The sequence below is a fragment of the Pteropus medius genome, unplaced genomic scaffold (assembly GCF_902729225.1).
Source record: "Pteropus medius unplaced genomic scaffold, Ma_sr-lr_union100, whole genome shotgun sequence".
Classification (NCBI taxonomy): Eukaryota; Metazoa; Chordata; class Mammalia; order Chiroptera; family Pteropodidae; genus Pteropus; species Pteropus medius.
This window is the reverse complement of record NW_024351072.1, coordinates 132,066-156,632: the sequence shown is the minus strand read 5'-3', so window position 1 is coordinate 156,632 and position 24,567 is coordinate 132,066. Positions and strand designations below refer to the sequence as shown.

Sequence of the window (24,567 nt, the reverse complement as noted above, 5' to 3'; positions counted from 1 at the left end):
GTCCCAGAACTATCCTCATCATTTGGATTCTTTTTAATTAATTTTTAAAATAATTTTTATTTTTCAATTACAGTTGACATACAATATTACATTTGTTTCAGATGTACACCATAGTGATTAGACATTTCTATAACTCACAAAATTATCACCCTGATAAATCCAGCACCCATCCGATACCATCCATAGTTATTACAATATGATTGACTATATTCTTTATGTTATACTTTACGTTCATGGCCCCATTGTATGAGCTGCTGTGTGGGGGCTTACCCCACAGACTGGGATTCATCCCTGCAGGCTCGTGTGCCTGTTTAGACCACTTTTTGGGTGTGCCTTGGTCTTACTCTTTTTGAGCCACATTATTAACACTAACCAGTATCCTATTCCACTTCCTTCTGGAGCATACAGGAGACTATGAAGGGGAGCAGAGCTTACTGCCTCAAAATATGCCACTCTGGAAATATTATTTCAGGCCAGTTAATTTTAAGAAACTGCAGACATGGGAGAAGCTCTGAAGACCGAGTAGAAGTTAGCCTATGTGAAAGGACATTTACATTTCTAAGGGAAATCTCCTTTGTAAGGGTCTTTACCTCACCATCCCAGGAAGAAAATATCTAAATCTCTAGAAACTTCTACCAATGGAGATAATGGCAAGGACTTAAATCTGCATAAGACTCTTACCCTTGTTTACTTTGCTCTTCCTGGTAACTTCCCATAACTGGCTTTCCACCCTCAATGTCTTTTGTCTTTAGCTGAAAGTGGTATTTAAGGTGGTGTCTTCCACCATTTTGGTAAGTTACTCAGTTTTCCTGGATCTCTCCCATGTATACAGGAGGTATACATGTTATTAAACTTTAATTTGTTTTTCTCCTGCTAATTTGCAACATGTCAATTTGATTAATAGATTAGCCACAAAAACCACCCTAAAATAATATATTTTGGGGTGAAAAATTCTGCTCCCTCACATTCTCGCATTTGAAAATTCAAATAAGAAATTTCACATCCCAGAAGCTAAGTTGATAGATTGTTCCATCTTGCATTAAACCAGTCTCAGTCTTGAGAATATAACAGTTTAGTTAAATAGTTGTATCTCATTTCATGAGATGATCTTGCAGGTAGGGTCCCAAAGTTAGGCCTATATTATGCAAGCAATTAGATAATTAACAAGAGTCATTTCCATGGAAACAAACAAAAAACAATGGTTAATGACTAGAAGAGTTATAAAACAGTTTCAGAGCCAAGGTTGCAGCCAGTCAAGAAGATTTCTAAATGTCAGGGTTGACACATCTTTTGATAGAGTGAAGGCAAGCAGTGACAATCTGATTGATTTTCCTCATTTGCAGTTTGAACGTCTCTGTTGCTTTTTCTGCAATAGGCTTGAAGATTGTCCATATATTAGCTGTTGTGGAGATTTCTCTGAAGTTTATATCAAGTTGTCTCATTTCAGTTTGCAAGGCTTTGAAAAAAAAGAAAAGTTTTTGTTCTCATTGATTCCAAGTCATAATGGTGAGAGAAAATTAGAAACTTCAATTTGGAGAGTTGTAGCCAAATATTTGAGGAAACTAGAAGAATTCAGGACCCAGTCCAGTTTACAGGTAGAAAAAAAAAACTTCAAAGACAATTAACTAGAACCTTAATGTCCACAAATGTATATTATAGTTTCTACTGAAACAATTATTTCCCTCTAAAGTCACCCTCGTTTTTACCCAAGATACCAAAATAAGACTAATTTGTTTGCAAAATAAGTCTAGTTTCACTAGACTTGTACTGTTATTTACAAAAGAGCAGCAATAATAATAATTAATCATATAGGCTCTTTTAAATCTGCTTTACTGGAATTTTTCATAAGAACTCTTCAAATTGAACTTTAAATGACCTCTCAAGACCAAAAAAAAAAAACAAGGCAAGTACTTGCCATACAACTTTGCCTGCAATATGTATAAATTTGGGTGAGTTCCTCTCTTCTTGAAATCACCAAAAATATCTTCAAGTTCCTGCACCTGCCAGGAAATAATCTTTCTCACTCACCTGGTAAGGCTACCAGGAATCTTGTAAACAAGGTGCCAAGCCAATATTTCCAAGGGTTTTATTGGCTTTCATAAATCAATCTTAATTCCCTAAAGCTGTTTGGTCATAACTGCGTCTATGCATGTTTCTCTAATTTCACATTCCAGACAAAGCCTTGGTAATAAAACCAGTTTCCAATTATGTCCTATGTAAGGAGAACAGATTCTTATTGAATTTATGCAAATAAAAATATTACCATGAAAATAAGAATAATCAGACTTTCTGAATTCTGGAGAGATCAAGTAGGGAGAAAAAGAGAAATGTTTCAGTTCTGTTTACAAAGGTATAATTTACCAAGTTGTTCTATGTTATAGTTAGCTTAGGAGGAAAGGTTTCCTCATATTTGGAAAAACAAACACAAAAATTAAGGAACCGGCAATATTTCAAATGAAAAGTCATGAAAATTATAATCATTCTTTTGATATTTTATATCAATTATAAACAATTCATTCAGTCCCATGTAATTAAGACTTGTTTTGCTTGAATGCAGTTTTTCTATTAGTTCTTTTGATCTTGCCTGATGATTGAGGGTGATAAAGACAGTGATAATTCCAAGGAGTTTGCAAGGTCTTCGTCATGACTCATATGATTTACACATTAAAGTGGGTGCCTCAATCACTAGAGATTGTGGAAGGTATACCCCAAATGGAAAACGGATTTTCTAACAATTATTTTTGCCACTGTGAGAGCATCAGCCTTGAAGCAGAGGATGGATTCAACTCTTACAGAAAATATGCATGCAACATTAAGAACATATTGATAACCCATACGTAGTGCCAGCTGAATAAAATCCAGTTTCAATACACTGTGGAGAATAAAGAATACAAAAACCAAAAAAAAAAAAAAATGGGATTTGCCAGGGAACCTGGCAGAACTAAGCTGCCATCTTAAGGTTTTCCATAGCAACAACTATTTGTTTAATTTACAGCCATTCTTTACCTATACAATATACCCTAGAAGTTTATCATCACTTACTTGACAATGCTTCCCATGCAATTTAACATACCAAATAAGTCTGATTAGTTTAATATCTATTTTATAAAAAGAGAGAACAAAAATTTTTTTGAGACTTTCCAAGGGCTTTCTGGAACACATCGAAGTTATTTCCAGGTCAAGATAAAGACTCTATTTAAAATGTGAATTTGGGGAGTGAAATCAGAAACATGGCAGAGAGACATCCCAAGATCTCTCCCCTGGAAACCAATAAGCTGAACATCAAAAATTCCAAAAAACACCCAAACTTCATACCGGCACATCTGAGTGTGGGATCTGTGCATAAGAACTACCACAGGTCAGAACCCTGAGAATTGGCTAGTGGACAGGGAAAAAAAAGGAACTGTCTCTCACAGTCGGAGCTCCCTGAAAAGGGAGGGGAGCAGGTGCAGTGGGTTCTGGGAATAGCCCTGCCTAGGAGAGCTGTGAGCTCCGGGCGACAGGCGACAGTGCCCAGGGATCAGGAAAGAAAGCACAGAAGAGGGGACAGAGGAAAGAAAGCACAAAGGAGAGAAGTGGGATGGTAAAGAAACAACAGTTGATTATTACCAACCACGGCTGTAAAATGCAAGGCTGAGCCACAGCCCCCATCCCCTAAGTAAGAGGGTCCCTCCCCCCATATCCTCAAAGAGTGAACACTGCAGAACCCCAAGAGAATCTGAGCAAATGCTACCGAAACTGTCACTAACATGACAGGGACTGAGACTGAAGGTAGCGAGCATGACTGAATAGCGATCTATAAGAAAAAAAATGCATTATTAAGACTTTATGTAAAGCAGGGATCCAAGAGGCTTCGGTGCCATCTACTGGAAACCAAAATAGAGATGCCTTCTTTGCAACAAGCTAAGGAGAGACCTTTATGTAATAAATCTTTTTTGGAAAAAACGCAGAATATAATTCCATTAATGCCCAGATGGAAGAATAGTCCATTAAACACCATGAACAACTAAGGTGACAAGGCAACTCAGAAAGAAAGAGGAAAATCTCCAGAAAATAAGCTTACAGACATAGAAATACGTGATCTAAATGACAGAGAATTCAGGACGGTACTTCTGAAAAAACAATTCATATCAATAATTTCAGGAATTGAAAAAATAACTAGATGAGCGGAATGAGTTCTATAGCAAGGAGATTGAAACCTTCAAAAAGAAAAAAGAACCGAATAGAAATTCTGGAGATGAAAAACGCACTGCAAGACATGAAAAAAGGAATTGCAAGCTTGGGAAATAGAGTCAACCAAATGGAAGAAAGGATCAGTGATATTGAAGACAGAAATCTAGAAATAAATCAGAAGAAAGAAGAGAGAAACCAAAGAATGAAAAATAATGAAAGGGAAATACAAGAACTAGCTGATAGCATCAGGAGAGGAAACATAAGAATAATGGGCATTACTGAAGGTGAGGAAAAGGAGCAGGGACTAGAAAGCATTTTCAGACAAATAGTGGACAAGAATGTCCCAAATCTAAGGAATGAGCTGGAGCTTGGAATTCAAGAAGTCAACAGAACACCCAAATATCTCAACCCAAAAAGGCCTTCACCAAGACACACTGTATTAAAGTTATCAAAAATCAATGACAAAGATATAATTCTCAAGGCAGCCAGGGAGAAGAAAATGGTAACTTATAAAGGAAAACCCATTAGATTCTCATCAGACTTCTCAGCACAGACCTTACAAGCCAGAAAGGAATGGAATCAAATATTTAAACTATTAAGTGAAAGGAACTACCAGCCTAGAATAATGTATCCAGCTAAAATCTTCTTTACATATGAAGGAGAAATTAAGACCTTTCCAGACATACAAAAATTGAGGGAATTCTTCACTACGAGGCCTGCCTGCATTACAGGAAATACTGAAAGGGGTCAGCTCACCTAAAAAAAAAAGGACAAAGAAAAAATACGTAACTAACTGCAAGGCGACTAGCAGGTAGATAGAAGCACAGGAGTGCAACCCTTACTAAGAACAGGGCATTATAAGCTTAAACAATAAGAAGAGATTTGCTAGAGCAAGATAGTAATAAACATTCAGCATACATAGGGACAAATTGAGATAACAACGACAGAAAAGGAGGGGATTCAAAGACCCAGATTTACAAATGGGAATGGAGATAAGGCACACGCATAAGAAAATGGAGTGTGTGTGTGTGTGTGTGTGTGTGTGTGTGTGTGTATACACACACATACATAGATACATACATATATATATATATTTTCTACAATTTGTAATGTTAATCATATGAAAAAGACTCAGAACTGATGTATATAACATAGAACAAGAAGACCAGAGGGAAAGCCCACAAAAACACACCAAAATAAGGAAGACAGATACACAAGGAGAAGGAAGCAATGGAAACACCAACCTACCAGAAAGCAAAAGATAACATGGCTATAGGAAAACCTCATATTTCAATAATCACTCTAAATGTAAATGGACTGAACTCACTAATAAAAAGGCACAGAGTTGGAGATTGGATCAAAAAACAAAGCCCAACCATATGCTGCCTCCAAGAGACACATCTTAGCTCCAAAGACATATAGACTCAAAGTGAAAGGGTGGAAAATGATATTTTAAGCAAATGGCATTCAGAGAAAAGCGGGAGTAGCAGTACTAATATCGGATGAACCAGACTTTAAAATCAAAAAGGTAAAGAAAGATATGGAGGAACACTTCATAATGATAAAGGGAATCATGCACCAAGAAGACATAACAGTTCTTAATATCTATGCTCCCAATCAGGGAGCCCCAAAATATGTAAAGCAATTACTAACAGAACTAAAGGGAGAAACAGACCAAAACACTATTGTAGTAGGGGACCTAAATACCCCACTGTCAGTTATGGACAGATCATCCAAACATAAAATCAATAAGGAAATAACATCCCTAAATGACACATTAGACCAACTGGACATAATTGTCATTTACAGAACCTTCCATCCCAAAACAGCTGCTTATACATTCTTCTCTAGTGAACATAGAACATTCTCAAGAATCCACCACATACTGGGACACATAGATAGCCACAACAAATATAAGAGGGCTGAAATCATACCAACCACATTCTCTGAAAATAATGCGTTGAAACTAGAGCTTAACTGCAAAAAGAAATTAGGAAGAACCACAAATACATGGAGATTAAACAACATGCTTGTGAAGAATAACTGGGTCAGAGAAGAAATAATAAGAGAGATCAAGAAATACATAGAAACGAATGATAATGATAGTACAACATATCAAAACTTTTGGGACATGGAAAAAGTGGTCCTAAGAGGAAAGTTCATATCATTACAGGCTTATCTCTAAAAACAAGAATGAGCCCAAATAAACAAACACTTCATCTTAAAAAAAAAACTAGAAAAAAGAAAAGAAAAAGAACAAATGAAGAGCCTAAGTCCAACCAGAAAGAAAAATAATCAAAAATTAGAACGAGATAAATGACTCGAAAAAAAAAAAAACCACAATAGAAACATAAATGCAACAAAGACCTGGTTCTTTGAGAAGTTTAATCAAATTGACAAACCCCTGGCTAGACTCACTAAAGAGAAAAAAGAAAGGACAGAAATAAACAAAATCAGGGATGAAAGAGGGGAAATTACGACTGCTACTGCAGAAATACAAAGGATCATACAAGAATACTATGAAAAAGTATATAACACCAAATTTAAGAACCTAGAAGGAATGGACCTGTACTTGGAAAAATACAACCTTCCTAGACTGAATCAAGAACTGGAAAATCTAAATAGACTGATCAGTAGTATGGAAATGGAAACAATCATCAAAAACCTACCAAAAAGTAAAAGTCCAGGACCAGATGGCTTCACCAGTGAATTCTACTAAACACTCAAGAAGATTTAATACCTATTATCCTCAAACTCTTCCAAAAAATCAAAGAGGAGGAAATACTTCTGAACTCATATTATGAGGCTAATATTACTCTGATACCAAAACCTGGTAAAGATAACACAAAAAAAGAAAACTACAGACCAATATCTCTCATGAACACAGATGGAAAAATTCTAAAAGAGATACTAGTGAACCGAATACAGCAACATATTAAAAAGAGTTTACACCGTGATCAAGTGGACTTCATCCCAGGGGCACAGGGATGGTTCAACATACGCAAATCGATTGTGATACATCATATAAACAATTAAAACATAAGAATCATATGATCATATCAATAGATGCAGAGAAAGCCTTCGACTAGATACAGCATCCATTTATGATCAAAACACTTAAAATCAGTATAGAAGGAAAGTACCTTAACATAATAAAGGCCATCTATGACAAACCCTCAGCCAACATTATACTTAAAGGTTAAAACTAAAAACCTATCCTCTAAGATCAGGAACAAGACAAGTCTGTCCACTATCGCCGCTGTTATTCAATATAACATTGGAGGTACTAGCGTGTGCAATTAGACAAGAAAAATATATAAAAGGCATCCAAATAGGAAACGAGAAGTCAAAGTGTCACTGTTTGCAGATGACATGATTCTCTCTATAGAAAACCCTAAAAACTCCATAAGAATGCTACTAGAAACAATAAGCAAATACAGTAAAGTCTCTGGATACAAAATCAGTGTTCAGAAATCCATAGCGTTCCTATACTCTAATAATGAAGTGTCAGAAAAAGAAGCAGAAAAAATAATTCCTTTTGCAATTGCAACAAAAAGAATAAAATACCTAGGAATAAATTTAACAAAACATGTGAAGGACCTATATAATAAAAACTATAAGACTCTATTAAAAGAAATCGAAGAAGATACAAAGAAATGGAAAGATATTCCGTGTTCTTGGATTGGAAGAATCAACAAAGTTAAAATGACCATATTACCTAAAGCATTATACAGATTTAATGTAATCCCCATCAAAATCCCATCGGCATTTTTTAAAGAAATAGAACAAAAAATCATCAGATTCATATGGAAGCACAAATGACCCCGAATTGCCAAAGCCATCCTGAGAAAAAAGAATGAGGCTGGAGGCATCACTCTGCCCGACTTCAACTTACATTACAAAGCGACAACAATCAAAATGGCAGCAAAACAGACACACGGACCAGTGGAACAGAGTCAAGAGTCCAGAAGTAAACCCATATTTATATGGGCAATAAGTTTCGACAAAAAAGTGAAAAACATACAGTGGAGAAAGGAAAGCCTCTTCAATAAATGGTGCTTAGAAAAGTGGAAAGCCACTTGCAATTGATACTAGACTGTTGTCTGTCACCACATACCAGAATTAACTCAAAATGGATTAAGGACCTGAATATAAGACCTGAAACAATAAAATGCATAGAAGAAAACCTAGGAATGAAACTCAAGGATCTTGGACTCAAAGAAGATTTCATGAATTTGACCTCCAAGGCAAGGGAAGTAAAAGCAAAAAATAAATGAATGGGACTACATCAAACTACAAAGCTTCTGCATAGCAAAGGAAACCATCAACAATGTAAAGAGACAACCATCTGAAGGGGAAAATATATTTGCAAGCAACACCTCTGATAAGGGTCTAATATCCAAAATATACAAAGAACTCATGCAAGTCCATAACAACAAAAAGAAAAACTCTTCAATCAAAAAAATGGGAAGAGGACTTGAACAGACACTTCTTCCTAGAGGACATACAAATCGTCAATAAATATATGAAAATATGCTCAACATTGCTAGCTATTAGAGAAATGCAAATCAAAACCACAATGAGATATCATCTCACACCTGTTAGAATAGCTATAATCAACAAGACAAATAACAAATGTTGGAGAAGATGCAGAGAAAAAGGAACCCTCATACACTGCTGGTGTGATTGCAAATTGGTACAGCCACTATGGAAAACAGTATGGAGGTTTCTCAAAAAACTAAGAATTGATCTACCATATGATTCAGCAATCCCTCTATCGACTATTTACCCCCAAAGACTTGAAAACCCGTATCCGAAAAGGTATTTGCACATCGATGTTCATAGCAGCATTATTCACAGTGCCCAGGACATGGAAGTAACCAGTGTGTCCTACAACAGATGATGGAATAAAGAAGCTGTGGTACATATATACAATGAAATATTACTCAGCCATAAGAAGAGATGAAATAGTGCCGTTTACAACATGGATGGACCTCGAAATAATCATGCTAAGCAAAATAAGCCAGACAGAAAAAGTTGAAAACCAAATGATATCACTTATATGTGGGATATAAACCTAAACGTAACAAATGAAGAGGACAAACAAATAGACTCATGGACATGGTCAATAGACCATTGGTTGCCAGAGGGTAGGTCAGAGGGGATAGAGGGAAGGTAGATTGGGTAAAGGGGGTCAAATATGTGTTGACAGAAAGTAATATAACTATGGGAGGTTAACACACAGCGTAAATATATATGCCTTCCTGTTAAAATGTACAGCTGAAACTTATTGGATTTTGTTTACCAATGTCACCATATAAACAATAATAATAAATAAATTTTAAAAACCCAGGTTTGTTAAAAAATTATGAAAATGTTAAAAATTATGAATAATAACTATATGCTTTTAAATAATTACTTGAACATAAATAGATTAAATGCTTCAATCAAATGACATAGGATGGCTGAATGGAGAAGAAAACAAAATTCATACATATGCTGCCTACAAGAGATCCACTTCAGATTGAAAGACAGAGACTGAAAGTAAAGTGATAGAAAAAGATATTTCGTGTAAATGGAAACAAAAAAAATGCTGGGTAGCAATATTTATATTAGACAAAATAGACTTTAAAACGAACGCTGAAACAAAAGACAAAGAAGTACCCAGCAATTCTACCTCTAGGGAAGTAGAATTCCCAAGGAAATCCAAAACACCTATGTGAAAAGATATATACATCCCTATATTCATTGCAGTGTTATTTACAATATCCAAGATATGCAAGCCTATGTATCCATTAATAGGTGAGTGAATAAAGAAGAGGTGGTACATATATACAATGGAATATTACTCAACCATAAAAAAGAATAAATCCTTACCAATTGCAACAAGATGGATGGACCTAGAACATGTTATGCTATGCGAAATAATTCAGATTAAGACAAATGCCATATGATTTCACTTATATGTGGAATCTATAAAACAAAATATACAAACAAACAAAACAGAAACAAACTCATAGATACAGAGAGCCACTTTGATGGTTGCCAGATGGGAGTGAGGTTGAGGGAACAGGTAAAAAGGAAGAAGGGATTAAGATTTGCAAATTGCCAGTTATAAAAACAACCATGGGCTCCATAGTGTAGTGGTTAGCACATCTGCTTTACACACAGAAGGTCCTGGGTTCGCACCCCAGGTGGAGCCACGGACCATTCCTTGGGTACGCTAGTCCTCCTGGAGTGCGCCGGGGCCACCAGGCCCCAGGTGTGTGTCCTGAACGCATGGGAGGAGTTGCCCCCCCTCAGAGATCCAGTTCATAAGGGAAGACGGCAACATCCGTAGGTCAGGGATGGAAGTCAGGGGGCAGGGGGAATCAAAGAGGGGAGAAAAATAAAAATAAATAAATAAATAAAAACAACCATGGGAATGCGAAGTACTACATAGGAAATATAGTCAATAATATTGTAATAACTATGTATGATATCAGATGGGTACTAAGTTTATCTGGGTGATCACTTCATAAGTTATATAAATGTCTAATTACATTATACACCTGAAACTAATATAATATTATATGTCAATTATAATTGAAAAATAAAAAATTATTTAAAAATATAAATATAAACTACTACTCTTAATAAAAGAAATGATAAATAAGGTTAGTATAACAGATGGTATAAATATATCCTTACTCTCATAGCTTCTTTAAAAATTATAAAATTTTAGAGAGTAATATAACAACGTATTGTTAGGTTTGTAACATTTATAGATACAATATGTATAACAATATCACAAAAAGGTGCAAAAGAGAATGGAGTTATATAGGAATAATGTTTCATATCTCACTGGAATTAAATTTGTATAAATCTGAAGCTGATTCTGATACAATCATGTAATGTATCAGAATCAGCTGCCATTAGGAAAATAACTTAAAAGTGTGAAAAAAAATCATTAAAGAAGTTAAAATGCTACATTCGAAAGGTATTCACTTAATGCAAAAGAAAGAAGAATAGGTGAAGGTGAACATAAATGAAATGAGACATAGTAAAAAAGTAAAATGGCAGATATACATCCAGCTCTTTCAATAGTAACATTAAATGGTGAATGGATTAAACAACTCAATCAATAGACACAGATTGTCAGACTGGGTAAAAAAACAAGATCCACCTATATGCTAATATACTATCTACAGAAGACACACTTCAGATTCAAAAATATAAATAGAATGAAAGTAAAAGGATTGGAAAAGGCATATCATGCAAACAGCAACCATAAGATAACTGTAATAGCTATGCTAATATCAGACATAATAGACTTTAAAACAAAAAAATGTTATTAGAGATAAATAGGGACATTCCATAATTATAAAAGGGTCAACCCATCAGGAAGATATGAAAGTTATAAACATATTTATATAATAAAAGGGCACTGATATACTTTGAAGGAAAAAATAACAAAATGTAGGAAGAAAAGATAATTCGACAATAATTTTTTGTTTGGAGTTAAATATCCCACTTTTAATAGTGAGTGGAACAACTAAGCAGAAGATAACAAGGAAACAGAAAAATTGAGCAACACTATAAACCAACTAGACCTAAGAGATACGGTCTACCCATAGAACATTCTACCCAACAGCAGTAGATTTGTACGTTCTTCTTAAGTGCACATGGAACATTCTCTAGGATGGACCAAATGATAGGCTATAAAACAAGCCTCAATAACTTTAAAAGAACTGAAAGAATAGAAGTATATTCTCTAGCTACAATGGATTGAAATTAGAAAGCAATAACATGAGAAAAACTGGCAAATTTATAAGTATGTGGAAATTAACATACTCTAAAACAATGAGTCAAAGAAGAAATAGAACGGAAATTAGAAAATACTTTTTGATGAATGAAAATGAAGACACAACATACCAAAACTTATGAGATGCAGCAAAAGCAGTGTTTAGAGTGAAATACATATCTGTAATGTTTACATTAAAAAAAGAAGAAAGATCTCAAATTAATTACCTAACCTTCCTCTTTAAGAACCTGGAAAGGGAGGAACCAATTAAACCTAATCCTAGCAGAGGGGAGGGAATCATAAAGATTAGAGTAGAAATTAAGGAAATGGAGAATAGAAAAGCAATAGAGAAAATTAATGAGACTGAAAGCTTGTTCTTTGAAAAGACAAAAAATCTGGCAAAGCTTTAGCTAGATTAACCAAGAAACAAAAGAGAAGACTCAAATTACAAGCATCAAAAATTAAAGAGGGGTCATTACTGCTGACTTTATAGAAATAAATGAATTATAAAGGAATACCATGAACAACTGTATGCTAATAAATTAGATAACTTAGGTGAAATGATAAATTTATAGAAATACAAACTATGGAAACTGACTCAAGAACAAATACATAATATGAATGAATAGACCTATAACAAGTGAGGGGACTGAATTAGTGGTAAAAAAACAAAAAACAAAAAACAAAAAAACGAATATACAAATAGTCCTGGTTCAGATGGCTCTCTGCTGAATTCTATTAAACATTTAAAGATGAATTAGTACCAATACTTCACAAACTTTTCCAAAACATAGAAGAGAAGGGAACATTTCACAACTCATTTTATAAGGCCAGTATTACCCTGATATCAAAATTAGACAAAGACATGACAAAGACATAATCTCTCTTATGAATATGGATACAAAAATCTTCAAATGCATACTAGCAAACTGAATCCAATAATAATACACCAAGATCAAGTGTAATTTATCCTAGTAATGCAAGGTTGATTTAATATCCAAAAATCAAATAATGTAAGACACTATTTTAGTAGAATAAAAACAAAATCCACATAATCATCTCAATAGACACAGGAAAAACATTTTATAAAAACGCATTGCTCTTTCATGATAAAAACACTTAAACTCAGTATAGAAGAGAACTGCCTCAACCCTCCCCCCCAAAAAAGAGCATCTATGAAAACCTCACAGCTAACAGCATACCTATTGGTGAGAGACTGGATGCTTTCCTCCTAAGATCAGGAACAAAACAAGGATGTCTGTTCTCATGACTGCCATTCAACATAGTACTAATGGCAATTGGTCAAACAATGAAATAAAAGGCATCCAGATCGAAAAAGAAGAAGTAAAACTACCTCTATTTCCGGATGACATGATCAGCTACAGAGAATCCTGAGGCGTTCAGCATGGTTACAGATCAAGATCAAGATTTAGAAATTAATTGTATTTCTATATACTTGCAATGAACAATGTGAAAATGAAATTAATAAAATGATTTTATTTACAATAGCATCAAAGATAAAATATTAGGAATAAAGCTAATAAAAGAAGCTCAGTACTTAAAATGTGAAAACTAAAAAGCATTGCTGAAAGAAATTAAAGGTTAAAATAAATGGAAAAGCATCATTTGTTCATGAATTAGATTAGTATTAGTATTAATTAATATTGGTAAAATGGCAATACTACCTAAATTGGTCTACAAATACAATACACTCTCTATTAGAATCCCAGCTTATTTATTTGCAGAAATTGACAAGCTCATTCAAAAATTCAAAAGGAATTGCGAGAGATCCAGGATATCCAAAAAGTAGGAGGATTCATACTTCCTGACTTTAAAACTTACTACAAAACAATAGTAATCAAGATTTTGTGGTACTGGCATAAGGATAGACATAAGTGAATGGAATAGAATTGAGAGTCCAGAAATAAACCCATGTGTCTATGGTCAACTGAATTTTTTACAAGAGTGCCAAGAATATTCAATGGTCTTTTCAAGGAATGATGCTGGGTCACTGGATAACCACAGGCAAAAGAATGAAATCAAACTTTTACCTCATACCATATAAAAAAATTAACTCAAAATTGATTTAAATGTAACTCAAAGATTTAAATGTTAAGAGCAAAAACTATAAAATTCTTCAAAGGGGTAAACCTCTCTGACCTTGGATTTATCAATATATTCTTAGATGATACCAAAATATGAATAACAAAAGAAAATGAATAAACTGTACTTCACCAAAATTAAAATCTTTTGTGCTTTAAAGACTACCAACAAGGAAGTAAAATGAAAGCTCACAGAATGGGAGAAAATGTTTGCAAATTATATATCAGATAAAGGTCTAGTATCTAGAATATAAAAAGAACACTTAAAACTGAAAAACCAAAACACAAACAACGCAATTAAAAAATGGGAAAAGGACTCGAATAGACATTTCTCCAAAGTTGATATACAAATGGCTAACAAGCATATGGAAAGATGTTTAATGTCATTAGTCATTAGGGAGGTGCAAATCCAAACCACAATGGGATATCACTTCACACTTACTAGGATGGCTATAAAAGAAAGGGGAAAAATACAGGTTTTGGTGAGGATGTGGAGAAATTGGAACCCTCTTATATTTCTGGTGGGAATGTAAAATGGTGCAGCCGCTGTGGAAAACAGTTTGCCAGTTCTTCAAAAAGTTAGACAGTATTACCATATGACCCAGCCATTCTCCTCTTAGATGAATACTCTGAAAACAGGTACTCAAGTAAATCAAGAACTGAAAACAGGTACTCAAGTAAATCTATGTACACCCATTTTCAGAGCAGCACTATTCAAAATACCCAAAAGGTGGAAAATGCACAAATGTCAATCAACAGATGAATCGATAATAAATTTTATATACATACAATGGAATGTTATTCAGCCTCGAAAGGAAATACTGATACATGCTACAGTATAGATAAACCTTGGAAACATTATGTTAGGTGAAAGAAGCCAGACACAAAAGATTACATATTGTTTGATTCTATTTACATGAAATGTCTAGAATAGCTAAATCCATAGAAACAAAATGCAGATTGGTGGTTGCCTGGGGATGCAGGAAGGACATAATGAGGATCATTTGCTTAATGGGTATGGGGTTTTCTTCTGGGGTGATGAAAATATTTGGGAACTATTTAGAGGTGATAGTTTCACAACACTGTGAATGTACTAAATACCACTAAATTGTTCATTTTAAACTGGTAAATTTTATGTTACATGAATTTCATTTCAGTAAAAAAAACGTTTTTAAAAAGGTTAAACAGTTAACATTTGACTTAGCATTTCCACTCCTAGGTATCTCCCCAAGAGAAATGAAAATGTATGTCCAAACAAAAATATGTAATGAATGTCACAGCATCATTATTCATAATATCTAAAATGTGGAAACAACCCAAATGTCCATCCACTGATGAATGGATAAACAAAATGTAGTATATCCATACAATGGAATATTACTCAACCATATTAAGGACTATATTGATACATGCTACATGGATAAACCTTGAAAACATGCTAAATGAAAGCAGGCAGTCACAAAAAGGCCACATATTATATGATTCCATTGCTAAGAAATGTCCAGAGAGGCAAATATAGAGACAGAAAGGAGATTAGTGGTAGCCTATGGGGGTGGGGGATGAGGAAGAATGGTGGAGAGTGACTGCTAATGGGAATGGGTTTCTTTTGGGGATGTTGAAAAGGTTCTTGAATTAGTGGTGATGCTTGCAAACCTTATGAATATACTAAAAGCCACTCAAGTGTATACTTTAAAATGGTGAATGTGATGTCAATTTATATAATATGTGAATTACATCTCAATAAAGTTGTTACAGAAGAGAGTAAAAGGAAGATGAGAAAGGAAAGATATTAAGCAGACATTATTTTTGGTTTGGTGAGAAGGAAGGAGAGTGAAATAGCTAAAGAGGAAGGCTGGGTCAATGAAAAAAAGCAAGAGAGTGATTATCATAAAGTCAGCACAGTGGTTACCTGTGTGCTTGTGAGGGGGAGGGATGACTTGGAGATGATACATGAGGGGCTTCTTGAGTGTTGCCAGTTTTGTATTTCTTTTTCTTAATGGTACAATCAAATATTACTTATTACAGTTGTAAAATGCTTTGTAAATACACTGCCCTTACATTTGTTAGAATGTATACTTTCTGATCACATTTTAATTTTGACACTAAGGCAGAATTAAGCTTCTTTAGGTGAAATTATGTAATATTTAATTTTTTCATAAAGATTAATATCTTACAAACGGGATTTTTTTTTACATTTCTTTTAATTTTATCTATCTATCTATCTATCTATTTATTTATTTATTTTTTTATTATGATGACATTGGTTAACGAAATTCAGTAAGTTTCAAGTATACAATTCAACAGTAAGGCATATATATATATTGCATTGTGTCGAACAGGAATTTGAACCATACTCATCTACATACATGTGCATGCTTCTAATTTGTCCTGACACTTGACTTTTTTGCATTTTTCCTTTGTCGTACTTCAGTCCCTGTTGTAATCTGGAATGCAAAAAGAACTTCTGGGAAGGACGTAGTATTACTTTAAAAATTATAAATAGGAATAGAATCATCATTCAGTGGCTAAGGATAACTGAATTCAATTTCACTGATGTTTAAATTGTTTAATGTCCTGTCCTTCAGAGAGACCGACATTTGGCATTTAATATCTGGGATTGCGGGTGAAGTGAAAGGAAAGATGAATTCTAATAATGAATCAAGCCAGGAACTGAAGGAGGCTTTGCTTCTTTAACTTGTTTTATAAGATCAGTTGTTTCAGTGAATAACCACGTTGTAGTGAAAGGAGGAATTGTATGTTGCTTGTGAGATGCAGAATGACATAGGAACTGCCAAAATTCCTTTCATTTATCATGAATTCCAGAAAGAACTTTTGATCAGAAATATCATATTCTATTTTTTTTTTCTTAAACTAAACACTATTCATTCTTTAGGGAACAGCATTCTAACTTTACTCGAAGTTTCAAATGGAATCATATCGCATGATTGTAATCGAAAAATATAATGTGTAAATAGCACCTAAGACTCTTAAGGTGGCTTTACCAAGTTTAAATTCAACTTTGTGTCTCTAAGCAAGTCCATACATTTACATTTAAAATAATTATTAATAGGTATGTAGTTACACCATTTTATTATTTATATTTTTTAAATCTTTTTTCTTCTTCTTAAAGAAGACTCTTTAATATTTCTTGTAATACTGGTTTGGTGGTGATGAACCTTTGACTTTTTCTTGTCTGGGACAGTTTTGTATTTCTTGACTTGGGTGGTGATTATGCAGGTATTCCTATATGTTATACTACAAAGTTGTGCTTTATGTACTTTTCTGTATGTGTGTCTTTTCATCTCAGTAAGTGGTACCACCTTCGACTTGGTTGCCAAGGTCAAAAATCTTGGAGTCATCTTGACTCATTATCTTACACCTCATATCTAACTCACCAAGAAACCTTGTCAGTTTTACCTTCAAAATACATCCAGAATCTGATCCCTTCTCACCACCACCTGGTTTGAGCCACTACCATCTCTCACCTGGATAAAGGCAAGTAGCCTTCTAACTAATCTTTCCTTTGATACTCCCGGCTCGGTTTATTTTCTATTTAGCGACCAGTTTCTTTTCTTTTTTTATCCTCCTTTGACTTGCAAGATATTTCTTAATGAGATATAATCACATACAATGAAACACACATAAGTGTACATTCTAATGAGTTTGTACAAATGTAAACACCTGTGTAATAGACACCCTAATTAAGGTATAAAACATTTCTTCTATCCTCCTGAAGTTTCCAGAAGGATCCTCTTTAAAGCCAGTATCAGATCATGTCACTCCTCTGCTCAAAACCTCTCAGTGGCTCTCCATATCTCACTGAGAATAAAAGCCCAAGTCCTTACAGTGGTTTATAAGGCTGCAAACAGTCTGCCCCCTCCTTCCATTATTTCTCCTACTCAATTTTAGAGTTCTTGCTTCTTCCTTGAGTCTACTCCAATTGCAGTTCATCTTCAGTTCCTAGGACCTGTCAGAAACTTTCCTGCCTCAAGGCCTTTGTACTTGGTGTCCTCTGGAACTGCTCTTCTCCCAGACACCTGCTTTGTTTAGGTCTCTGCTCAAATGTCACCTTATCAGAAGAGGCCTTCCCTGAGCACTCTATATAAAATAACATTCCCCATACCACTTATCCCTTTACCTTGCTTTACTGTTCTTCATAGTACTTATCTCAATCAATATTATGTATATATATGTATAAATCTATTAGTCTCTCATGTAAGTTCTGTGAGAGCAGGAACTTTAGTGTTTTTGTTATGTCTGTATCTCCAGTGCTTAAATCAATCCCTGACTTATAGTGGGTGCTCAAAAACTATTTATTAAATGAATGTCCACAGCCTCCAGTCTAGTCTACCATCATGTCATCTGTAGTGCATCAGCCTAGCTGATCTCCCTATTACATGTCTGGTTCCTTCAATCCATTTCCTGCACAGCATAATTATCTTTTAAAAATTCAAATGTGATCATTTCACTTTCTTTCTTAAAACACTTTGATGGCATCCTTTTGCCCTTCAGATAAAGTCCAAAGTCCTTAATATGACTTGCAAGGTGTCTTTGTTGGCCTTGACTATCAAGCCACTTTGTCTTTTTCCTCCAGCCATGCTTCGAGTTCTTAGGTGAAACCAGTCTTTCACTTCAGGTCCTTGGTATATACTTAACCCTCTGCCTGGGATATTCTCTCTCCCATCCCCCTTTCAGTTCTCAGTTTGAGGGTAATTTCCTAGGGGAGACTTCCCTCACTTCTCAAACTAGGTTAGTTCCTTCAGAGTCCAGCTTCATTCTCATCTCTGCTAGAGTGCTTCCCCTCACCCCCATATTTAATTTTTTAATTTGTAAGAACAACTATTTTATTTCCACCTATGAAATGAAGTTGTACCATTTGATTAAAGGTGATAAAAACAGCTCTGACTTTTAAAAGATGTAATCATAGAGTTGTAAACATAAAAAATATTTTGAGTACACCATTGATTTATGCACTTTTGTGGAGTTTGATCTCTTTAAGAATCTGCTGAATGTTATGGATCCTAAGAATAATGCTCATTTGCATATATTTTGTATATTCTCTTAAGATTCACAGGTACTTAAAAACATGTGGAGTAGTAGATGTTATCTTTTTCCTATTCCTTCTCTCAGCTCTTTAAGACTAACTTCTTGATTCATGCCTTTAATCCCATCCCTTCTCAGTTATAGCTACCTTCTAGAACTTAAGTCATCAGCCAGCATTCTTTCCCTTTCATTTTATTTCCTCCTGGACCCTTTCTTTCGGCTTATATAAAAGATAACAATTCAATGTATCTCTTTCTCCCCGCCCCCAAAATATGTTTACTATCTATTTAAACATAGGTAAAAGTCTAAAAAGATAGAAAAGTCCAATGAGAAAAGTAACCAATTCTCTAGAATCACACCATCAAAAATAAGCAATGTTACCATTTGATGACTATTACTTTGGACATTTTTATATGCAATGTACATCTTTTTCCATAAAGCTTTATTCTAATTTTGAATGACTTTTTTTTAGTATAAATTCTCAGGAATATATTTTTTTAATGAACCATTTTAATGATTATTTTGCTACTCATTGCTATATTTTTTCCATGACACTTTTCAAGAATAGTCTTTGCCTTCCATGGCAGTGTATGCTCCTATTTCTCCATCTGCCTCTACGACGTCATCTTTCCTGTTTCCTAATCGGCTTTGTCTCATCACTTAAATGCTGTTTCCTGTGCGATGCTTTTATAAGCCCTTTTCCCAGTAGGCCTCTCATGTATTTCAGGTATCCCCGCTATACTTTATACATTGTTATGTAGAATATATCACACTGTGTCAAGTGAGGTTATGATTCTGAAGTCTAAAACTGGGATTGGGTTAATCCTGAGATATCATCCCATTATATTGTTTTCCTTGTACTTGTCACACTTGTCACTGTTTGATGTCCAGCTCCATGAGGACAGGGGCTGTGTTCATTTTATTCGTTAATATCCCCCATGCCAAGCACAGTGTCTGGCAGAGTAGCTGCTCAAAGAATATCTTTAAATGATATCATCAAAAAAAAAACTCCAACCCACCATTTATTCTTGCATCTGTTTCCTGGGATTAGCTCAAATTCTAGCCTGATCAATAAAAATTTACTAATCATTTGGCCTAACTGGCCTCCCTGCCTCTTGTCATCCCTCTCCCTGCAATCTGATAGCCTGCAATCATGTTAACATTTAAAAAGTCTGATTGTGTTCCCTTCCCTCAAACTCTGCTATCTCCCCATTACCTACAGAATTTGGTCAAAGCTCCTCATATTGGATTCAAGGCTTTGGCCCCAATATCCCTTTTGAAATCTCTCTGGGTTTATTAAGTGCTGATTATATGCCAAGCACTGGGCTAGTCACTGAGGAGTTCACAAACTAGCTGGGAAGACAGGTACATAAATTAACTTTAATAGGACATGATCAGCTATATTGCAGGGTCTGTGAGGACACAGATAGTTTCAAACAATGGATTATAAAATACTAGATTTTGGCCCTCTGCAGGTTCTGAACTGTAGTGGCCAATATGGTGGCTACCAGCCACATTTCCAGTGCTCAACAGCCACAAGAAGCCAACAGCTATCATAGACAGCACAGCATAGATCATTTCGATCATCCGTGGAAAGGGGGTTACTATAGGTACTTCAAAGAGAGCCAGGACTATTTTCCATACATGTACGCTGTAATACTAGCTACCAGTCCCTCAACCTAATTCTCCCACTCACATGCCACCCCACCTTACACTGTGGCTGGGATGTTTTTTGAAGTAGCACAGGCTCCCAATAGAGAAAATGCATGAAAGTACTTTTGTAAATTAAGTGATACAGAAATGTGATATAATAAATAGGTTCATTTCTTCCATTACAGCTTTGGTTACTTCAAGCAAATTCTAGCTCTTTTCTCGAACTTCTCCCATTCTTGTAATTTATGCCAAAGGGTTCTGAAAAGTTACACACAGGCAGCATTTGTATCAGGTAAAAATCCAGATTATACCTACCTCGATGCTTCTACAAGCCATCTATCCAGGACCCTACTTCACCATCTGCCTTTTCCTCTGTCACTTTCCCTAGAAAGGAAGGACACAAATTAAAATTTCTAAAATATTTATTTTGAGATTGGAGAATAATGGGGAAACTATGTAATGGGAATTGGACCCTCATCGGGATCTTCTGGCAAATCAGAAGTCCCACCATCTTCTGCAGCTCGACGTTTCTCCAATTTAGAAATCAATTCTTTCGCTGGATTGAAGACGCCATTGGTCTGCTGGTCACAGACATAGCAGCGTGGCGTGGTGCGGAAATGCTGCAGTGCACAGCTCTCGCAGAAATAATGCCTGCACTTGGTGACAACTGGGTTTTGGAAGGTCTGGCGACAGATGAAACACTTGAATGGTAGTTCCTCATCATCGCTTCCTACTTCATAGTTTTCGTCCTCATAGACACCATAGCGACCCTCATCGAGCTCACGTTCGATCTGCCACCCATGTTTGTAATCTGAACGGTCATGGAGGAATTTGCAGCTGTCTCCGAAGCCGCAAAAGCCAGTCTCTTTGTAGTCCTTACAAATGTCGGGCTGGTAATCCCAGCGCACGGTGGCACGGAGATGCTCGGGAGCTCGGATGGGGCCCTTCCGCACCATTCCAGAGGAAGCATTGCCCATAGACGTATCCTTGGGCTTCATGTATTTCTGATAGTTATTGATTCCCCGATAGATCTTGTCATCTTCCTTGCCCCTCAGCTCCTCCTGGATCTTCTGGCTGCGTTCGAAGATGGCTTGTGCGTCACGCTCCTTCTCTGTGTCTAGCTCGTAGACCGCAGTCGCCCCCATATCTTCTGGCCCCACAGGTTTCGCTGAGCGGGTAGACTTGTAGACCACACCAAGGCTCTCCGGCCCATTCTCCTCTTTCTCCTCCTCCTCCTCCTCACTACTCAAGTCGCGGTAAGCCGCCTTCTGTTTACCACTGCTACGAGTCTTCTGTATCATCGGGTTGTGGGGCGCCCGCTTCTTTTCCGGACGAACCACAGTGCTGCCTTCGTCACTGCTGCTGCTGCTGTCTCTGGGCTCTTGGTCGCAGACTGGGCGCTTCCTGCGGCCTGCAACTCCTTTTCGCCCAGGCTTTTTGAACAGGAAGGTGCATACCTGGTCTGTCCCCTTTCCTGGAGAAAGTTTCTCTGCCATTCTCGAGTCCCGAGCTCCGAAACAGATGCAGTGTTCTGGATCGCGTGGGGTCTCTTCACGTCACTGAACGTCGTGCGCTTGGCTGAGAGTCAGGAGCAAGATGGGCTGCGGAAGGAGGACTGCAGGAGCATGGGGTTGCGAGAGCACGATGGCGAGAGCGCGAGCGCGAGCGCGAGCACGAGCGCGCGCCACTCTTGAGTCCTGCGGGAACCCGTCGTTTCCTGCGGAGCCTTACGTAACCCCGCCCAGCTGCCGCGGGGCTTACCGGGAAGGGACCGAATCCGGGTCACTTTTAAGGGGCCTGGGAGGTATTGTTTGATCCTGGTAACCCGGCCGCGATGTGGTTCGAGATTCTCCCCGGAATCGCCGTCATGGGCGTGTGCTTACTCATTCCCGGGGTAGCCACTGCGCACATCCACAGGTTCACCAACGGGGGCAAGGTAAGACGGCTTCTAAGGCCCGCCGGCTGACTCCGCGGACCGCTGTGACGCAGTGGGTGGTGGGGTAGGGAGGCCATTAGCATCCGGAACCTCTGTCCAAGGTGGAGAATACCAAGGTCGGCCCTCCCCATTTTTCATTTTTCCCAAAAGCAGAAGCTTGCGGAATGAAGCCAGACAGAAACCACATTCTTCTCTAGCAAGAAACAGTTAGTTGCTGGGTGGAGAAGAGTGGGCCAGAGGGTCGAGTCAAGATTTTGGGGCTAGAAAGGTAGGAGAGTACAAGAGGTAGGTCCAAGCTCCTAGGCAGAGGAGGGAGGTGTCATTTTTGTCCCTACTCCCTCCGACTTCTAGTCTCCTTTCTTGCTCGATTTTTGTTTTAACTCCTCGCATTCACATCTTTGTGGCTTCTCGTTCTTTACTCCTTCCTCACCCTTAATGAGGTTTTTACCTTGACATTTTTTACCCCCCACTTTCTCTTGTGAGCTTTCAGGAATTTACCACAATATCCTGTTTTTCATCATTGTCATTTACCCCTGTTCCTAGTCCTTCACATCATCGCTGGAGTATAGAGTATAAACGTATTTGCGTTTTGGTTTTGTGATTGCCCTTCACGTGTGATCTACCGCTGTTGTTTTCATGTCATTAGAGTCCCCAAAGAAAACAAGTAGTCATGTCTTTAAAAGGGGGAGGAGGAGGATGACACTGATTAAAATAGAAATTGTAAAAGTCATGGTTACCATCTTAATTCTGAAGTTTAGTGGTCTGATTTTATTTAGGATTCTGGATTTACATTGTTAATTTGGTTTTTCAGTGATGATTCCACTTTTCTAGAACGTTATTTATTAAAGTTCCAAAATTCTCTGTTGGGTCACTCATTTTAAAACTGCAATAATGATTTCTTTTGATTGTAGGAAAAAAGGGTTGCCTATTATTCACATCAGTGGACTTTGATGGAAAGAGATAGGCGCGTCTCTGGAGTTAATCGTTACTATGTGTCAAAGGTAAGATGGCTCCGATGCTAGACATCTGTCAGGATAGAGGTGGGTTCTGGTAATGTTTTGCCAAAGGTCTTAGAGTGCTAATTTAATTTGCATTTTCTTGTCTACTAGTGAGGTTGAACAGCCTTTTACATATTTAATGATCATTTGTATTTCTTGTTCTTTGGACTGTTTGCCTCTACATTTTGTTTGTTCTGTTCTCTTTTTCTTTTTGACTTACAGGATTTCTTTACATATTATGGATATTAACCTTTTGCCTCTTATATATGTACAAATATTTTCCCCAGTCTCCCGTTTGTTTTTACCACATATGATGTCTTTTAGCAGATAGTAGTTTTTAATTCTGATATTCATTCCAGATTTTGGGCTTTATATCTTGCTTACAACTGACTTTCCTTCTCAAGATTATAAAAATATATTTTCCCAGTTTCTCCAAATACTGTCAGTTTCTTTTTTTTTTTTTTTTTTTTTTTTTTTTTTTTTTTTTTACACTTAGTGCTTTGACTCATCTACAGGTCATTTGGGGATATAATGTGAAGCCAGGATTTAACTTTCCTTTATTTCCAATAGATAGCCAGTTGTCACAATTGTCCATTTATAGAACAGTCCATTTTTTATTTGAAATACCACTCTTAATAAACTAAATTTCCTTATACATATGGGCCTGTTTCACAGATATGCTCTTTTATACTCCATTGGCTTGCCTGTTACTGCAGAAATATACATACGTAAAGAATCACTACAGTTTTATATTTGAATAATAAAATTGCCATTTTTATAGGTCAAAAATGGCCAAGTAGCATTTTCATACAGTTCAACCTAATATTATGTTCTAATACTATTCATCCTCATTATTCTTTCTAAAAATTTTACTTTTTT

The 24,567-nt window shown here is 36.3% G+C and overlaps 1 protein-coding gene across 2 annotated transcripts; it reads right to left on the bottom strand.

The window, feature by feature from the left end:
- Nucleotides 1-130: 130 nt before the first annotated feature.
- On the bottom strand, nucleotides 131-22,438 carry RNF113A (ring finger protein 113A). 2 transcript variants are annotated; one of them, XM_039842467.1, is made up of 3 exons: nucleotides 21,227-22,438; nucleotides 21,070-21,138; nucleotides 131-1,456 (listed from the first exon to the last, which is right to left on the bottom strand). In XM_039842467.1, the coding sequence occupies exons 1-2, from the start codon at nucleotides 22,248-22,250 to the stop codon at nucleotides 21,080-21,082; spliced, it is 1,083 nt and encodes a 360-aa protein (XP_039698401.1). In that variant the 5' UTR covers nucleotides 22,251-22,438; the 3' UTR covers nucleotides 131-1,456; nucleotides 21,070-21,079. The 2 variants fall into 2 exon arrangements, with proteins under 2 accessions (XP_039698401.1, XP_039698400.1); XM_039842466.1 differs by having other exon boundaries at nucleotides 132-1,456; nucleotides 21,263-22,437.
- Between the last annotated feature and the right edge of the window lie 2,129 nt (nucleotides 22,439-24,567).

Bases quoted from the DNA above. Each gene is read 5' to 3' on its own strand.
- RNF113A (XM_039842467.1), bottom strand. From the start codon at position 22,250: ATGGCAGAGAAACTTTCTCCAGGAAAGGGGACAGACCAGGTATGCACC. The intron at 21,139-21,226 runs GTCCAATTCCCA...CTTCCTTTCTAG, and splicing joins GCCAGAAGATCCCGATGAGG to GGAAAGTGACAGAGGAAAAG.